Source organism: Carcharhinus amblyrhynchos, unplaced genomic scaffold (genome assembly GCF_965287045.1).
Source record: "Carcharhinus amblyrhynchos unplaced genomic scaffold, sCarAmb.v2.hapA chromosome_1165, whole genome shotgun sequence".
NCBI classification, from domain to species: Eukaryota; Metazoa; Chordata; class Chondrichthyes; order Carcharhiniformes; family Carcharhinidae; genus Carcharhinus; species Carcharhinus amblyrhynchos.
The window spans coordinates 7,648-23,363 of NW_027650905.1; the positions used below are offsets into that span (position 1 = coordinate 7,648).

Consider the following 15,716-nt stretch of genomic DNA (forward strand, 5'->3'; position numbering starts at 1 on the left):
GCCCATCCCTTTTCCATCACTAAGGTAAACGTAACCGAATTGTGGTCACTATCACCAAAGTGCTCACCTGCCTCCAAGTCTAACACCTGGTCGGGTTCATTACTCAGTACCAAATCCAATGTAGCCTCATCTCTTGTTGGCCTATCTACATACTGTGTCAGGAAACCCTCCTGCACACATTGGACAAAAACTGACCCCTCTAACGCGCTTGAACTGTAGCTTTTCCAATCGATATTTGTAAAGTTAAAGTCCCCCATAACAACTACCCTGTTACTGTCACTCCTATCCAGAATACAGATACGGAATTCCCTAAAAGTGGCATCACAGGTAGATAGGGTCATAAAGAGTGCTTTTGGTACATTGGCCTTTATAAATCAAAGTATTGAGTATAAGAGTTGAAATATTATGGTGAGGTTATATAAGACATTGGTGAGGCCGGATTTCGAGTATTGTGTGCAGTTTTGGTCACCTAATTACAGGAAGGATATTAATAAGGCTGAAAGAGTACAGAGAAGGTTCACGAGGATGTTGCCGGGATTGAGAAGCTGAGTTACAGAGAGAGATTGAATAGGTTAGGACTTTATTCCCTGGAGCGTAGAAGAATGAGGGGAGATTTGATGGAAGTGTATAAGATTTTGATGGGTATAGACAGAGTGAATGCAAGCAGGCTTTTTCCACTGAGGCTAGGGGAGAAAAAAACCAGAGGACATGGGTTAAGGGTGAAAGGAGAAAAGTTTAAAGGGAATATTAGGGGGGGCTTCTTCACACAGAGAGTGGTGGGAGTGTGGAATGAGCTGCCGGATAAAGTGGTAAATGCGAGGTCACTTTTAACATTTGAGAAAAACTTGGACAGGTTCATGGATGAGAGGGGTGTGGAGGGATATGGTCCAGGTGCAGGTCAGTGGGACTAGGCAGAAAAATGGTTCAGCACAGACAAGAAGGGCCAAAAGGCCTGTTTCTGAGCTGTAATGTTCTCTGGCTCTTGTTGTTACGTTTTATTGTGTCGGAGACTATTACTGTCCACGATGATGTGTGTGTGTTGGATGGGTTGGGGTGTGTTTATTTACTGTTCTGCTGTGGGGTGTTAGGGTTTAATCTCTTCCCTCTATCCCTGTGCTGATTATAGTAACCGATACCTCCTCTCTCTTGCCAGCTGAAGTTGGTTAATCCGTCTCAATACCGCTTTGAGCACCTGGTCACACAGATGAAGTGGCGATTGCAGGAGGGCCGGGGAGAAGCCGTTTATCAGATTGGTGTGGAAGATAATGGTCTCCTGGTCGGTCTATCAGACGATGAGCTCCGAGCATCTTTGAAGACACTGCGCAGGATGGCAGAGAAGTAAATGCTGCTGAATGATTTTGGTTGCTTTGATATGAGCTGAATGAGGGGATGGTCACTCCTTCACAGTGACCTTGTAGTGTCTGTGTGGATCCTGATGTCACTGGGACTGCTGGATTAACATTGCTGTTTGTTATATTCACAGGGTTGGTGCTGACATCACCATTCTCCGTGAACGCAATGTGGAATATGACATGGATTCACCCAGGAGAATAGCTGAGGTTTTAATCCGGAAAGTTCCTGATGATCAGCAGGTATGATCCGGAACGTTTGTGTTCATCCGGACCCCCCCAATTAATGCTTACACTCCACATGAGGCACAGGATGATAGCTAGGATTTATAAACCCGCCTTCTGTCCAGATGTAAATAGGTAGATTTATATCTCTCAATCTCAGAATTATTACAGTGCAGGAGGAGGCCATTCGGCCCCTAGTGTCTGAACTGGCTCTCCAAACCAACATCATTGTTTCTGTTCAGATAATTATCCGGTGCTCTCCTGAATGCCTCAATTGAATCTGCTTCCACCACACTCCCAGGCAGCTCATTCCAGACCACCAATCACTCGTAGAATAGAATCCTTACAGTGCAGAATAAGGCCATTCAGCCCATCAAGTCTGCACCCACCACTCCTATCTAGGCCTTATCCCTTTGACCCCATGTATTTACCCTGCTAGTCCCTCAACACCAAGGAGCAATTTAGTGTGGCCAATCCCCCTAACCTGCACATCTTTGGACTGTGGGAGGAAACCTGAGCACCCGAGGAAACCCATGCAGACATGGGGAGAATGTGCAGACTCCATACAGTGATCTGAGGCTGGAATTGAACCCAGGCCCCTGGCGCTGTGCAGCAGCGGTGCTGGGGGCCGCAGGGCCAGGGGGCAGCAAAGTCAGCATTAAAATATGTTTGAACCATTTTAACCTGGAGACACTTGTCCAAAGCTTGGGGATTCAGTGCTGCACAGTGCAGGCTGCAGCTGGGAATGGTCCTCTGGAGGTAGCTGTCCCCTCGATGTTTGAGAGTGTAAAAGATTGGATTGGAAAGCAGCCAGTTATGGCTGCAGCTGGGCTTCTCCATCAGAGTGGATGTGGCGATTGGTATCTCGAACACAGCAGGGTCTGCGGGAATGTCGAGCAGTAGGATACTAGGAAGTTCCATGGAACAAAGGGACCTTGGCATGTTTGTCCACAGATCCCTGAAGGCTGAAGGGCATGTTAATAGGGTGGTGAGAATGGCGTGTGGGACACTTGTCTTTATCAATCGGGGTATAGATTACAAAAACAGGGAGTCATGTTGGAGTTGTCCAGAACTTTGGTGAGGCCACAGCTAGAGGACCGTATGCAGTTCTGGTCACCACATTATCGGAAGGATGTGATTGCACTGGAGAGGGTGCAGAGGAGATTCACCAGGATGCTGCCTGGGATGGAACATTTAAATTACGAAGAGAGGTTGCGTAGGCTTGTGTTGTTTTCATTGGAGCAGAGAAGACTGAGGGGCGACCTCATCGAGGGGTACAAGATGATGAGACACATGGTTAGAGTGGATGAGGAGCAGCTGTTCCCTTAATTGAAGAATCAGTCACGCGGGGACATAGGTTCAATGTGAGGGGGAGGAGGTTTTGGGGGATGTGAGGAAATCCTTTTTACTGAGAGGATGGTGAGGGGGTGGGATGTACTGCCTGGGAGGGGGGTGGGGGGTGGGATGTGCTGCCTGGGAGGGGGGTGGGGGTGGGATGTGCTGCCTGGGGAGGGGGTGGGGTGGATGTGCTGCTGGAGGGGGTGGGGGGGTGGGATGTGCTGCCTGGGAGGGGGTGGGGGGTGGGATGTTGCTGCCTGGGAGGGGGGTGGGGGGTGGGATGTGCTGCCTGGGAGGGGGGTGGGGGGTGGGATGTGCTGCCTGGGAGGGGGGTGGGGGGTGGGATGCCTCACATCCTTTAAAAAGTACCTGGATGAGCACTTGGCACCTCAGAACATTCAGGGCTATGGACCCAGTGCTGGCAGATGGGATTAGGTGGGAGTTCAGGTGTTTGTAATAGGTCAGTACGGATTCGATGGGCCGAAGGGCTTCTATGCTGTGTTATTCTGTGAAAGCCCCCAGATTGGGGTCTGCTGAGTGTCAGTGACTGGGAAGGTTTGAAGGTGTAGTGATTAGACAGTGAGGGTTAGGGTACTACAATGCTTTTACTGTAACTGGGGATATTACATTGCTATGTTACTCGGATTGAAGCTTAAACTAGCAGGTTTAGAAAACGTTACATTGACGATTGGCTTCCTTTGCAGTTCCTGGATCTGCGAGTGGCAGTTTTAGGGAATGTGGACTCTGGGAAGTCCACCCTCTTGGGGGTCCTTACACAGGGGGAACTGGATAATGGACGAGGTCGCGCACGACTCAACCTGTTCAGACATCTGCACGAGATCCAGTCCGGTCGCACCTCCAGCATCAGCTTTGAGATCTTGGGATTCAACAGTAAAGGCGAGGTAAACCGTTTAAACAGCACATTCCCAGCGAGATACCCAGGCCACGGTGTGGAGTTAACCAGTGTGGGCCAGTCAGTGAATTGCTGAGATTGACCTCATTCACTCACCGGGAATGGAGTGGGTGAATGAGGCTGATCTATCCTTCGAACACTCTCTGGGTGATGCATAGAGGCAGTCTGTGACAATAGGAAGTGATCTTGGGATATAGCACAACATCGAGGGCCGAAGGGCCTGTACTGTTCTGTGTTCTAATACCCACTCTGCATGTTCAGGATATCCCTGAGCTTTCCCCCCTGGGTGTGTGCGTCCACCTTTGCTTGTCCCATTCCTCTCCTGGATATATGTTGATCTATGTAAGGGGCCCTGATACCACCACCACCCTCCCCCCCCCCCCCCCCATGCTTCCTGAGAGGGCAGAATGGCTGGAGTGCCTGAATGGCCTGCTCTGTTCCGATGTTCTGCTGATTGGGCATGCATTGTGGATATACCGCAGGATGCTGGCCCCTTTGCTATGGTCCCAGAATAATGATTGGAGTTTCCTATTTAAAACCGTTCCCAGACAGGGACAGTCCCCGGGGTCGTCACTCCGTACGTTGAGTGTGTTCCCATTGTGGAGTTAGTCTGTCTTTAATGTGCTTTCTGTGTTTTGCTCAAAGGTGGTAAATTACAGTGACTCCCGCACAGCAGAGGTTATCTGTGAGAGTGCCTCGAAGATGATCACCTTCATCGATCTGGCAGGCCACCACAAGTACCTAAAGACCACCATCTTTGGCCTCACCAGCTACTGCCCAGACTTTGCCATGCTCGTAGTCAGCGCCAACACTGGCATAGGTATGTCTGTCGTATGATTTACTTTCCAGAAAGGTTCACCAGGCTGATTCCTAAGCTGGAGAAAGATTGAGGAGATTGGACCTGCGTTCTCCCGAGATCTGGCCCGGGATGTAGAACCAGGGGCACAGCCTCAGTGTGTGAGTAAGAGCATCTTGCACAGAGATGAGGAGGAATTTCTTCATTTTAGTGATGGGTAGTAAATGCTGGCCAGCCAATGCCACCCATGTCCCACAAATTAATTAAAAAAAACTGAGGGTAGTGAATGTTTAGAATACTCTATCCAGACAACCGTGGAAACTCAGTCACTGAGGGTGTTCGCGTATTAGATCGAGAGATTTCTAGATATTAAAGATATGAAAGGGACAGGAGGCTAGTGCAGGAAATAGCATTGAGAATCAGCCATGATGCAGCTGAATGCTGAACAGGTTTGAGGGGCTGAATGGCCACCTCCTATTTCCTTTGTAGTTATGGCCACTGGGTTGACATGACACTGAGAGTGTGGGAGGGACAGGGTTCACGAGTCCGTTATCCAGTTAGTGTTCCTGATCGCGATCCAATCAGCAGTTTTGAGTTTGGAGCTGTCTCCGTGGGGAGCGGGGAGGCCTCTCCGGGGTGAAAGCAGCTGGTCACCGATGTGACAAATTGAGAGTTTGACAAGGGATTGGAGCCATGTGAGAATCATCAGCTTCAGGAGGGTAGGAGTGTGGCTCATTTACTGTAATCAGCTAAATTCAGGTAGCCCCTCCCTCACTCTGAGCTTGGGGGTGTGGTGCTGTGTACAGTGTTCCCGATCCTGTCCCCTGCAAATCCAGACTGACACTGGGAGCTGGAGCTGGTCAGTGCCTGATACATGGCGCAGGAAGCAAGGTGATGATAGTTTATCGGGGATAGGCCGGGTGCAGGTTCCGATTAGATCAGCCATGACCTTATTGAATGGAGGGACTGAATGGCCTTACTCCTGCTCCTTGTCTGTATGTCTCCACGTGAGCAGGAGTGTTCAGGTATCTTGATCTCCAGACCAGAGTGGGATTCTCAGTGGTGAGCACAGCTATTGATGGTGTTTAACCAGCTGCTTTTCCAGCCACCCCTGGGACACTGGCCCATCAGTTTGTGGAACCAGCTCTGTCAGTGACACGATTCCCATTCCATCTGTGAGACTAACAGGCTCTGTGGATGAGGTGGTGAGATTAGACCCACCGCAGAGGATGAGTGTGATATACTGCGGGACCGGGCACTGGATCAGTGATCCAGGGTTTTGCTGACTCTACGCGTGATAGTGTGGCCAGGCTAAATGCTGCTGCTTTGAACACGATAACTCTGGCAGCTCTTTGACTCTGTCTCCTCGTGTTTGTAGCTGGCACCACACGTGAGCACCTGGGCTTGGCGATGGCTCTCAAGGTCCCCTTCTTCATTGTAATCAGTAAAGTTGACTTGTGTACGAAGGCCACCATTGATCGTACTGTCAAACAGCTGGAGATGGTGCTGAAGCAGCCAGGCTGTAACAAGGTCCCTCTGCTGGTATCGAGCAGTGACGATGCAGTGACGGCCGCACAGCAGTTTGCACAGTCTCCCAGGTAAGCAATAGCTCGCAAATGGCGAGGCACCCACCCAGCCTCTATTCAGTGTCTCCATGTTCAAACATAGAGAAACGTAGAACAGTACAGCACAGTACAGGCCCTTCGGCCCTCAAGTTGTGCTGAGCTATGTCCAATCCCAAGATCAAACTATCCCACTCCCTATCATTCTGGAGTGCTCCATGTGCCTATCCAATAACCGCTTGAAAGTTCCTAAAGTGTCCGACTCCCACTATCACAGCAGGGCAGTGCATTCCACACCCCAACCACTCTCTGAGTAAAGGATCTACCTCGGACATCCCTCCTATATCTCCCACCGTGAACCTTATAGTTATGCCCCATAGTAACAGCTACATCCACCTGAGGAAATAGTCTCTGCACGTCCACTCTATCAATCCCTCTCATCATCATATAAACCTTCATTAAGTCGCCTCCCATCCTCCTCCGCTCTAAAGAGAAAAGCCCCAGCTCCCTCAACCTTTCCTCATAAGATCTACCCTCCAAACCAGGCAGCATCCTGATAATCTCCTCTGCACTCTCTCCAATGCTTCCACATCCTTCTTATAGTGAGGTGATCAGAACTGAACCCAATATTCCAAATGTGGTCTCACCAAGGTCCTGTACAGTTGCAGCATAACCCCACGGCTCTTAAACTCAAACCCCCTGTTAATAAACACTAACACACTATAAGCCTTCTTCACGACTCTATCCACTTGAGTGGCAACCTTCAGAGATCTGTGGATATGAACCCCAAGATCTCTCTGTTCCTCCACATTCCTCAGAACCCTGCCGTTGACCCTGTAATCCGCATTCAAGTTTGTCCTACCAAAATGAATCACCTCACGCTTATCAGGGTTAAACTCCATCTGCTGTTTTTCGCCCAGCTCTGCATCCTATCAATGTCTCTTTGCAGCTTACAACAGCTCTCCACCTCATCCACTACTCCACCAATCTTGTGTCATCAGCAATTTACTAACCCACCCTTCAGCCCCCTCTTCCAAGTCATTGATAAAAATCACAAATAGCAGAGAACCCAGCACTGATCCCTGTGGTACACCGCTGGTAACTGGCCTCCAGTCTGAAATTTTCATTCCACTGCCACCCTCTGTCTTCTATGAGACAGCCAGTTATTTATCCAATCGGCCAAATTTCTTCTATCCCACACAGCCTTATCTTCTTCATGAGCCTACCATGGGGAACCTTATCAAACGCCTTACTAAAATCCATGTATACGACATCAACTGCTCTACCTTCATCTACACACTTAGTTACCTCCTCAAAGAATTCAATCAAATTGTGAGGCAGGACTTACCCCTCACAAAACCATGCTGACTATCCTGGATTAAGCTGAATCTTTCCAAATGGTCATAAATCCTATCTCGCAGGACCCTTTCCATTAACTTACTGACCACCAAAGTAAGACTAACTGGTCTATAATTACCAGGGTCATTCCTGTTTCCTTTCTTGACGAGAGGAACAACATTTGCCACTCTCCAGTCCTCTGGCACAATCCCCGTGGACAGTGAGGACCCAAAGATCAAAGCTAAAGGCTCTGCAATCTCATCCTTGCCTCCCAAAGCATCCTAGGATGTATCCCATCTGGCCCAGGGGACTTATCCACCCTCAGGTTTTTTCAAAATTGCTAATATATCTTCCCTCAGAACATCTACCTTCTCATCCTACCAGCCTGTATCACACGCTCATCCTCAAACACATGGCCCCTCTCCTTAGTGAACACTGAAGAAAAGTATTCATTCAATGCCTCTCCTATCTCTTCTGACTCCGTGCACAAGTTCCCACTACTATCCTTGACCAGCCCGAACCTCACCCTGGTCTTTCTTTTATTTCTCACGTAAGAGTAAAAAGCCTTGGGATTTTCCTTTATCTGACCCGCCAAGGACTTCTCATGCCCCCTCCTAGCTCTCCTAAGCCCTTTCTTTAACTCATTCCTAGCTACCTTATAATAGTCAAGCGACCCAACTGAACCTTGTTTTTTCATCCTTATACACACTTCCTTTTCCCTCTTAACAAGACATTCAATCTTCTTTGTGAACCATGGTTCCCTCACTCGGCCATTTTCTCCCTGCCTGACAGGGACATACCTATCAAGGACACAGTATTGTTCTTGAAAAAGCTCCACTTTGATAGCGGAACCAATCAAAATCTCTGTTCCACATACCTTGGTTAGACTGCACTGTGTACACTTCTGGTCTCCATTGTAAAAGTGCACACACTGCAGCAGAACCATTCACAGGAATTGAAAAGTTAGGTTCAACAACCCCACATCAGCAATGCTTTAAGATGTGGCTGGTCACCATAGTAACAAGGGAAAGTATTAGTTATACCCATCAGGATAGAGGGAGCAGACTGGTGCTCTTTAGAAAAGAGAAGATTGGAGAGTGACTGGCTGGAGAATTTGACAATTTTGAGAGTTCTTTATATTCATTCACAAAATGTTAAGGATTTATAACCACCTTGGCCTCCTCCAGTGGTCCCCAACATCTCAGATACCAGTCTCCAGGCAATTCCATTCGCTCCCCGTGATATCAAGAAACAGTTGGACGCACTGGATGCTGCAAAGGGAATGGGTCCTGATAACATTCCGGCAATAGCACTGAAGACTTGTGCTTCAGAACCTGCTGCTCCCCTAGCCAAGCTCTTCCAGCACAGTTACAACACTGGCATCTATCCAACAATGTGGAAGATTGTCAGGTATGTCCTGTACACATAAAACAGGACAAATCCAACCCAGCCAATTACTGCCCAATCAGTCTACTCTCGATCATCAGTAAAGTGATGGAAGGGGTCATCGACAGCGCGATCCAGCAGCACCTGCTCAGCAATAACCCGCTCAGTGACTCTGTGACCAAGTTACTGCTGAGCAGGTGATTGCTGGTGGCCATTCCTCATGCAGAGAAACATTGACAGTTGTGGAGTTATTGAAATCGGGCTGTCAGAGGGGCTTCCCCTTCTCTCTCCATCTGGATCGCGCTCTCTCTCCTCCCCATTGCCCTCTGTCTCTCCCCCCCCCCACTCCCTCTCTCTCTCTCTCTCTCTCCCCCCCCTCTCTCTCTCTCACTCCCCCCACTCCCTCTCTCTCTCTCTCTCTCCCCCCCCCCCCCCCCCCCCTCTCTCCTCCCCCCCCCCAGCTGCTGCCTGGCCTGTTTGCAGTGTTATCTGGTTTCCAGCCCCCCCAGTATTTTACTGATTGTTGGGTAATGTTCCTGTTTGTTGTGTTTAGCATCACACGATTTTCACCCTGTCCAGCGTGAGTGGGATTAACCTGGACATGTTGAAGGTATTCCTCAACGTGCTGCCCCCACTCACCAATAGTAAGGATCAGGAGGAACTGATGCAGCAGCTGACAGAGTTCCAGGTAAGGATAGCCACCATCCCCATTTCCATACTGCCTTTCACCAGCTCGTGCTGCTCCAGCCACACACACACTGTCGTAAAATCAGAAACGCAGCAGCCAATTTACACAACAAGCTCCCACAGTCAGAATGAGAGAAATAATTAAATCTCTTTGTAGAGATGTTAATTGAGGAATTTTATTGACCAGGACACGGTGCACTGGCCCCCTGGCAGCGTGGCGCCCCCTGGCAGCGTGGCGCCCCCTGGCAGCGCGGCGCCCCCTGGCAGCGCGGCGCCCCCTGAGCGCTGGCCCCCTGTCGGCGCGGCGCCCCCTGAGCTCTGGCCCCCTGGCGGCGCGGCGCCCCCTGAGCGCTGGCCCCCTGGCAGCGCGGCGCCCCCTGAGCGCTGGCCCCCTGTCGGCGCGGCGCCCCCTGAGCGCTGGCCCCCTGGCAGCGCGGCGCCCCCTGAGCGCTGGCCCCCTGTCGGCGCGGCGCCCCCTGAGCGCTGGCCCCCTGTCGGCGCGGCGCCCCCTGAGCGCTGGCCCCCTGTCGGCGCGGCGCCCCCCTGAGCGCTGGCCCCCTGTCGGCGCGGCGCCCCCCTGAGCGCTGGCCCCCTGTCGGCGCGGCGCCCCCTGAGCGCTGGCCCCCTGGCGCATGACCATTATTTGGAGGGATAGTAATTAAGCATTCTGGGTGTTATGTGGGTTTAACAGTTTGTGAAGGCCCTTTCCTGGCAGTATTTGTGACTGGATGTGTCACTATATCTATTTTAGGTGGATGAAATTTACTCTGTTCCTGATGTGGGGACGGTTGTTGGTGGAACGTTGTACAGGTAAGAATAAAAATGCTTCAATTAAGTGACACTTTCCCCTTGTGTGGCTGCTGGAGTTGAGACTGGGGAAGGGACTGCCTGGTGTGAGCAGCACATTTCCTGATTGAGGAGCAGACAGCACAAAAAAAACCCCACTGACAGGTGCGGTAAGGCTGGATGGAGAGGAAATAGGGCTGTGAGACCGTGTCGGGCACGCAGGCTGGTACAGCTGGTACTGAAACCCCAAGGGGTAAATTCACAGGGCTCAGGATTGTCTGGAATGACCGTGAGTCGAGAAGATTCTGGCTAATCTGAATGCGGTGTTTCAGAGGGTGAAAGGATTCGAGGGAAAGAGAGAGAATGCAGAGAAACTGCCTCTCCTGAGAGCAGCTCACAACACTGGGGAAGAACTGGAAAATACTGGGGTGGTGTTGGGGGGGTTCAGGGGGCCGGTGCCAGGCAGGCGGTCCGGGTTGGGAGGTTCAGGGGGCTGGCGCCGGTGGGGGGGAGGGGGCCGGTGCCGGGGTGGTGGGGGGAGGTGGGAGGGGGCCGGTGCTGGGTGGGGGGGAGGTGGGAGGGGGCCGGTGCTGGGTGGGGGGGAGGTGGGAGGGGGCCGGTGCCGGGGGGGGGAGGTGGGAGGGGGCCGGCGCCGGGCGGGGGGGAGGTGGGAGGGGGCCGGTGCCGGGCAGGCGGTCCGGGTTGGGAGGTTCAGGGGGCTGGCGCCGGGGGGGGGGGGGGGGGGGGCGGTGCCGGGGTGGTGGGGGGAGGTGGGAGGGGGCCGGTGCTGGGTGGGGGGGAGGTGGGAGGGGGCCGGTGCCGGGGGGGGGGGGAGGTGGGAGGGGGCCGGCGCTTGGTGGGGGGGAGGTGGGAGGGGGCTGGTGCCGGGCAGGCGGTCCGGGTTGGGGGGGTTCAGGGGGCCGGGGCGGGGGGGGGGGAAGGGTGGGAGGGGGCCGGCGCCGGGCAGGCGGTCTGGGTTGGCGGGTGGGAGGGAGTGCTGGTTGGGGGCTCAGTGCCAGGCAGGAAATGGGCATCTGGGAATGAATGCTATTTAAATGTGTGTGTGAATGCAGAGCTTGCTGAGATCACCCCTCCACCCTGATGGTGAGTGTCTACTAGAGGTTGTAGTCGAGGCAGGTACAATTTTGTCTTTTAAAAAGCATTTAGATAGTTACGTGGGTACAATGGGGATAGAGGGATATGCGCTGAATGCGGACAACTGGGATTAGCTTAAGGGTTTAAAAAAAAGCGGCATGGACAAGTTGGGCTGAAGGACTTGTTTCCGTGCTGTAATCCTCTCGGACTGTGACCCAAAGCTCTGTGCCCATGGGGAGTGCTGTTTCAGGCCTGGGCACTGCAGCTCTGGGACACAGTATTGGTGCTGGATTTAAAAGCTCTTTTTCTCTCTCTCCAGTGGGATTTGCAGAGAGGGTGAGCAGCTGGTGGTAGGTCCCACCGATAATGGCACCTTCCTTCCTCTGAAAGTATGCAGCATCCAGAGAAATCGGTCGGCATGTCGAGTGCTGAGAGCCGGACAGGCTGCTACGTTAGCCCTGGGCAACTTTGACAGGGCCCTGCTCCGTAAGGTACGTCTCCATGGGCTGAGGAAAGGGGGCAGTGATATAGAGACACACACCCAATCACTGCCCATTGGGAAGTCTCACACACTGCCCAACACTTTGGGAAATTGAGAAGAAGTCAGGTAAATAGTTACAGTAGCGAGTGAATGATGGGACAGGCTGGATGGCATGAATGGCCCTTTCTCCCTCACATAAGAGACAACTTAGTTGCAGTTTTTCTGCAGTCCAGGAAGTGCTGGAGAACAGTTCTAATTCTGTAGACACTGGAGCAAGTAGATACATCCAGGAGTTATTTATTATTAGGGTGGCACAGTGGTTAGCACTGCTGCCTCACAGCGCCAGAGACCCTTGGGTCACTGTCTGTGTGGAGTCTGCATGTTCTCCCCATGTCTGTGTGGGTTTCCTCCCACAGTCCAAAAATGTATGGGTTAGGTAGATTGGCCGTGCTAAATTGCCCAAGTGTCAGGGGGAGTAGCTGGGGGAAATATATGGGGTTATAGGAATATGGCCTGGATTATTGGTGCAGGCTCAATGGGCTGAATGGCCTCCGGCACTATAAGGATTCTATGATTTTGGAGCTGGCAGCAGTTATACTGACAGAAAACTAGACGGGTAAAGGATGAAGGAGCATTCTAAAGCCAGCCTACTGCCTGCGACTGAGATCTTTCTCAGCGTGTGTTTAACATTGTCAAATACATCTGACCAGTGGTGTGGGGCTAATGGTGGAATTAAATGTGGGTGGAGTGTGTTGTGGGGGTGGATATAACTGCTGCATTCTCTGGCTCAGGGAATGGTGATGGTGAGTCTTGAGATGCATCCGACTGTCAGCTCCCTCTTTGAATCGGAAATAGTGCTGCTTTTCCACGCAAAGACTTTCCGGAAAGGATTCCAGGTCACGGTGCATGTGGGCAATGTGCGGCAGACGGCAATCGTGGAGCTGATTCACGGGAAGGTGAGTGGTCACAGATAGCAATTCTTACCCGCTTATCTTCAATCACCCACACCGCCTATTCCAGCACCCTCTCTCCCTCTGCCCCTCCCGTCTCTCCCCTCCCTCTGCCCCTCCCGTCTCTCCCCTCCCTCTGCCCCTCCCGTCTCTCCCCTCCCTCTGCCCCTCCCGTCTCTCCCCTCCCTCTGCCCCTCCCGTCTCTCCCCTCCCTCTGCCCCTCCCGTCTCTCCCCTCCCTCTGCCCCTCCTGTCTCTCCCCTCCCTCTGCCCCTCCCGTCTCTCCCCTCCCTCTGCCCCTCCCGTCTCTCCCCTCCCTCTGCCCCTCCCGTCTCTCCCCTCCCTCTGCCCCTCCCGTCTCTCCCCTCCCTCTGCCCCTCCCGTCTCTCCCCTCCCTCTGCCCCTCCCGTCTCTCCCCTCCCTCTGCCCCTCCCGTCTCTCCCCTCCCTCTGCCCCTCCCGTCTCTCCCCTCCCTCTGCCCCTCCCGCCTCTCCCCTCCCTCTGCCCCTCCCGCCTCTCCCCTCCCTCTGCCCCTCCCGCCTCTCCCCTCCCTCTGCCCCTCCCGCCTCTCCCCTCCCTCTGCCCCTCCCGCCTCTCCCCTCCCTCTGCCCCTCCCGCCTCTCCCCTCCCTCTGCCCCTCCCGCCTCTCCCCTCCCTCTGCCCCTCCCGCCTCTCCCCTCCCTCTGCCCCTCCCGCCTCTCCCCTCCCTCTGCCCCTCCCGCCTCTCCCCTCCCTCTGCCCCTCCCGCCTCTCCCCTCCCTCTGCCCCTCCCGCCTCTCCCCTCCCTCTGCCCCTCCCGCCTCTCCCCTCCCTCTGCCCCTCCCGCCTCTCCCCTCCCTCTGCCCCTCCCGCCTCTCCCCTCCCTCTGCCCCTCCCGCCTCTCCCCTCCCTCTGCCCCTCCCGCCTCTCCCCTCCCTCTGCCCCTCCCGCCTCTCCCCTCCCTCTGCCCCTGGCACTGACTCTGGTTGTGGGCAAGTTGTATCAGGTTTGATGTGTCTGTTTCAGGAGGATTTGAGAACTGGAGAGAAGGCTGTTGTGCGTTTCCGTTTTATTAAACACCCAGAGTACCTGAAAGTGGGAGCAAAACTTTTATTCCGTGAAGGAGTGACGAAAGGAATTGGCCACGTTACTAGGGTCATCGCTGAGTCAAAGTGTCGAGAATGTGACTGTGACCATCTCACATTGCAGTGTCAGTGATCCCCAAACACTGGCGTTAGCACAAGGGGCATCGAGACACAGCACCTCCAACAGCACTGCTGCTTATCCTCACTGACTGTGTCCTTGCTTCAACCCCGTGGGAATGCTCACTATCTGCATCCTGATTAAATATCAAAGCTCCCTTCACGGTGTGACCAGCAGGAAGGATTCTTGCCCTTTCTCTCTATCTCTGTCTTGATCAGGATCTGTCTGTCATCATCTTTCATCTGTTGGTCTCTCTTTCGGTCTGTCTCTTGCTGCATCTCTCGCCTTTGCTCATTTGTTGTTTGTGCTGCCCTACAGGTTATTTCGAATCATACACAGCTCTCTGCACTTCCCTCTCATGAAGAAGAGTTCTGTAATTGGAAATGATTCCATAGACATCTCAACCCCAAACTCTCTGCCCAATAAAACTGCCAAAGGTGTGCTGTCCTTCTGAAGAAGCAGAGAAAGGGAGCTTTACTCTGTATCTAACCCCGTGCTGTACCTGTCCTGGGAGTGTTTGATGGGGACAGTGTAGAGGGAGCTTTACTCTGTATCTAACCCCGTGCTGTACCTGTCCTGGGAGTGTTTGATGGGGGGACAGTGTAAAGGGAGCTTTACTCTGTATCTAACCCCGTGCTGTACCTGTCCTGGGAGTGTTTGATGGGGGACAGTGTAGAGAGAGCTTTACTCTGTATCTAACCCCATGCTGTACCTGTCCTGGGAGTGTTTGATGGGGGACAGTGTAGAGGGAGCTTTACTCTGTATCTAACCCTGTGCTGTACCTGTCCTGGGAGTGTTTGATGGGGACAGTGTAGAGGGAGCTTTACTCTGTATCTAACCCTGTGCTGTACCTGTCCTGGGAGTGTTTGATGGGGGACAGTGTAGAGGGAGCTTTACTCTGTATCTAACCCTGTGCTGTACCTATCCTCTGGGAATGAGCTATATGCACCCTCTGCCAGGGGTATGAAGGCTGGAGACCCATGTAGGGGAGTGAAATCGATGAGGGGTGGGTGGAATAAAGGGGAAACATTGTCCTGCCTCAAAGTGTGGGTGAGAGAGAAGCAAGATAATGTGTTGGAATTGGTGTCTGGTGAGAGGTGTATGATTTGCAGTACCTCCTGTCTGATAGCCAAGCACAACTTCACTTTATTCAGATTGGTGCATTAAAATTGCAGGCATTAGTTTTGATGTGTGATATAGGACAGCTTATGTACATTGTCTTTCTGTATATAAAAGATGTACAGAGAAATTTGTTTTAAATAAATAAAGTTTTAATGGACTGTTTGTGATGTTGTCTGTGTTACACACAGTCCTTTGTTGCTGTGTAACCTGCTGCCTCTGTTGACTTTGAAGATGAGTAGCAGTTATCACGCTTTCTGTTTGTGTGCCTGTGATGTGAGAATTTCTATCCTGAAGACTGTGGTACAGGGAGGCCAGTACTGATGCATGCTCGGGTTGATGAAGTGTAGCCCAGGACACTGGGAGGGCGGGGAGGAAATTGTGAGTCCCCTAGCCAAGATATTTGAATAGTCATGGGTGAGGCCTGTTCCCATCCTATTCATGTATTTGTCAAGATGCCCCTTAAAACTCACTATCGTAGCTTTTGTAGCTTTAAATTAAGGGGTGGTA

General features: G+C 52.5%; 1 protein-coding gene across 1 annotated transcript; it reads left to right on the forward strand.

The window, feature by feature from the left end:
* The first annotated feature begins 1,156 nt into the window (after positions 1–1,156).
* Positions 1,157–15,367, forward strand: LOC145340579 (GTP-binding protein 2-like). Its single transcript, XM_080185047.1, has 11 exons — positions 1,157–1,338; positions 1,484–1,592; positions 3,617–3,814; positions 4,471–4,645; positions 6,000–6,219; positions 6,852–6,859; positions 9,468–9,595; positions 10,346–10,404; positions 11,795–11,966; positions 12,748–12,912; positions 13,911–15,367. The coding sequence occupies exons 1-11, from the start codon at positions 1,205–1,207 to the stop codon at positions 14,100–14,102; spliced, it is 1,560 nt and encodes a 519-aa protein (XP_080041173.1). The 5' UTR covers positions 1,157–1,204; the 3' UTR covers positions 14,103–15,367.
* The last annotated feature ends 349 nt before the right edge of the window (positions 15,368–15,716 follow it).

What these genes read in the sequence shown, in the direction of transcription:
- LOC145340579 (XM_080185047.1), top strand. Translation starts at nt 1,205, where the DNA reads ATGAAGTGGCGATTGCAGGAGGGCCGGGGAGAAGCCGTTTATCAGATT. An exon ending in GTTGGTGGAACGTTGTACAG is followed by an intron (nt 10,405 to 11,794) that starts GTAAGAATAAAA and finishes CTCTCTCTCCAG; the next exon opens with TGGGATTTGCAGAGAGGGTG. An exon ending in TGGAGCTGATTCACGGGAAG is followed by an intron (nt 12,913 to 13,910) that starts GTGAGTGGTCAC and finishes TGTCTGTTTCAG; the next exon opens with GAGGATTTGAGAACTGGAGA.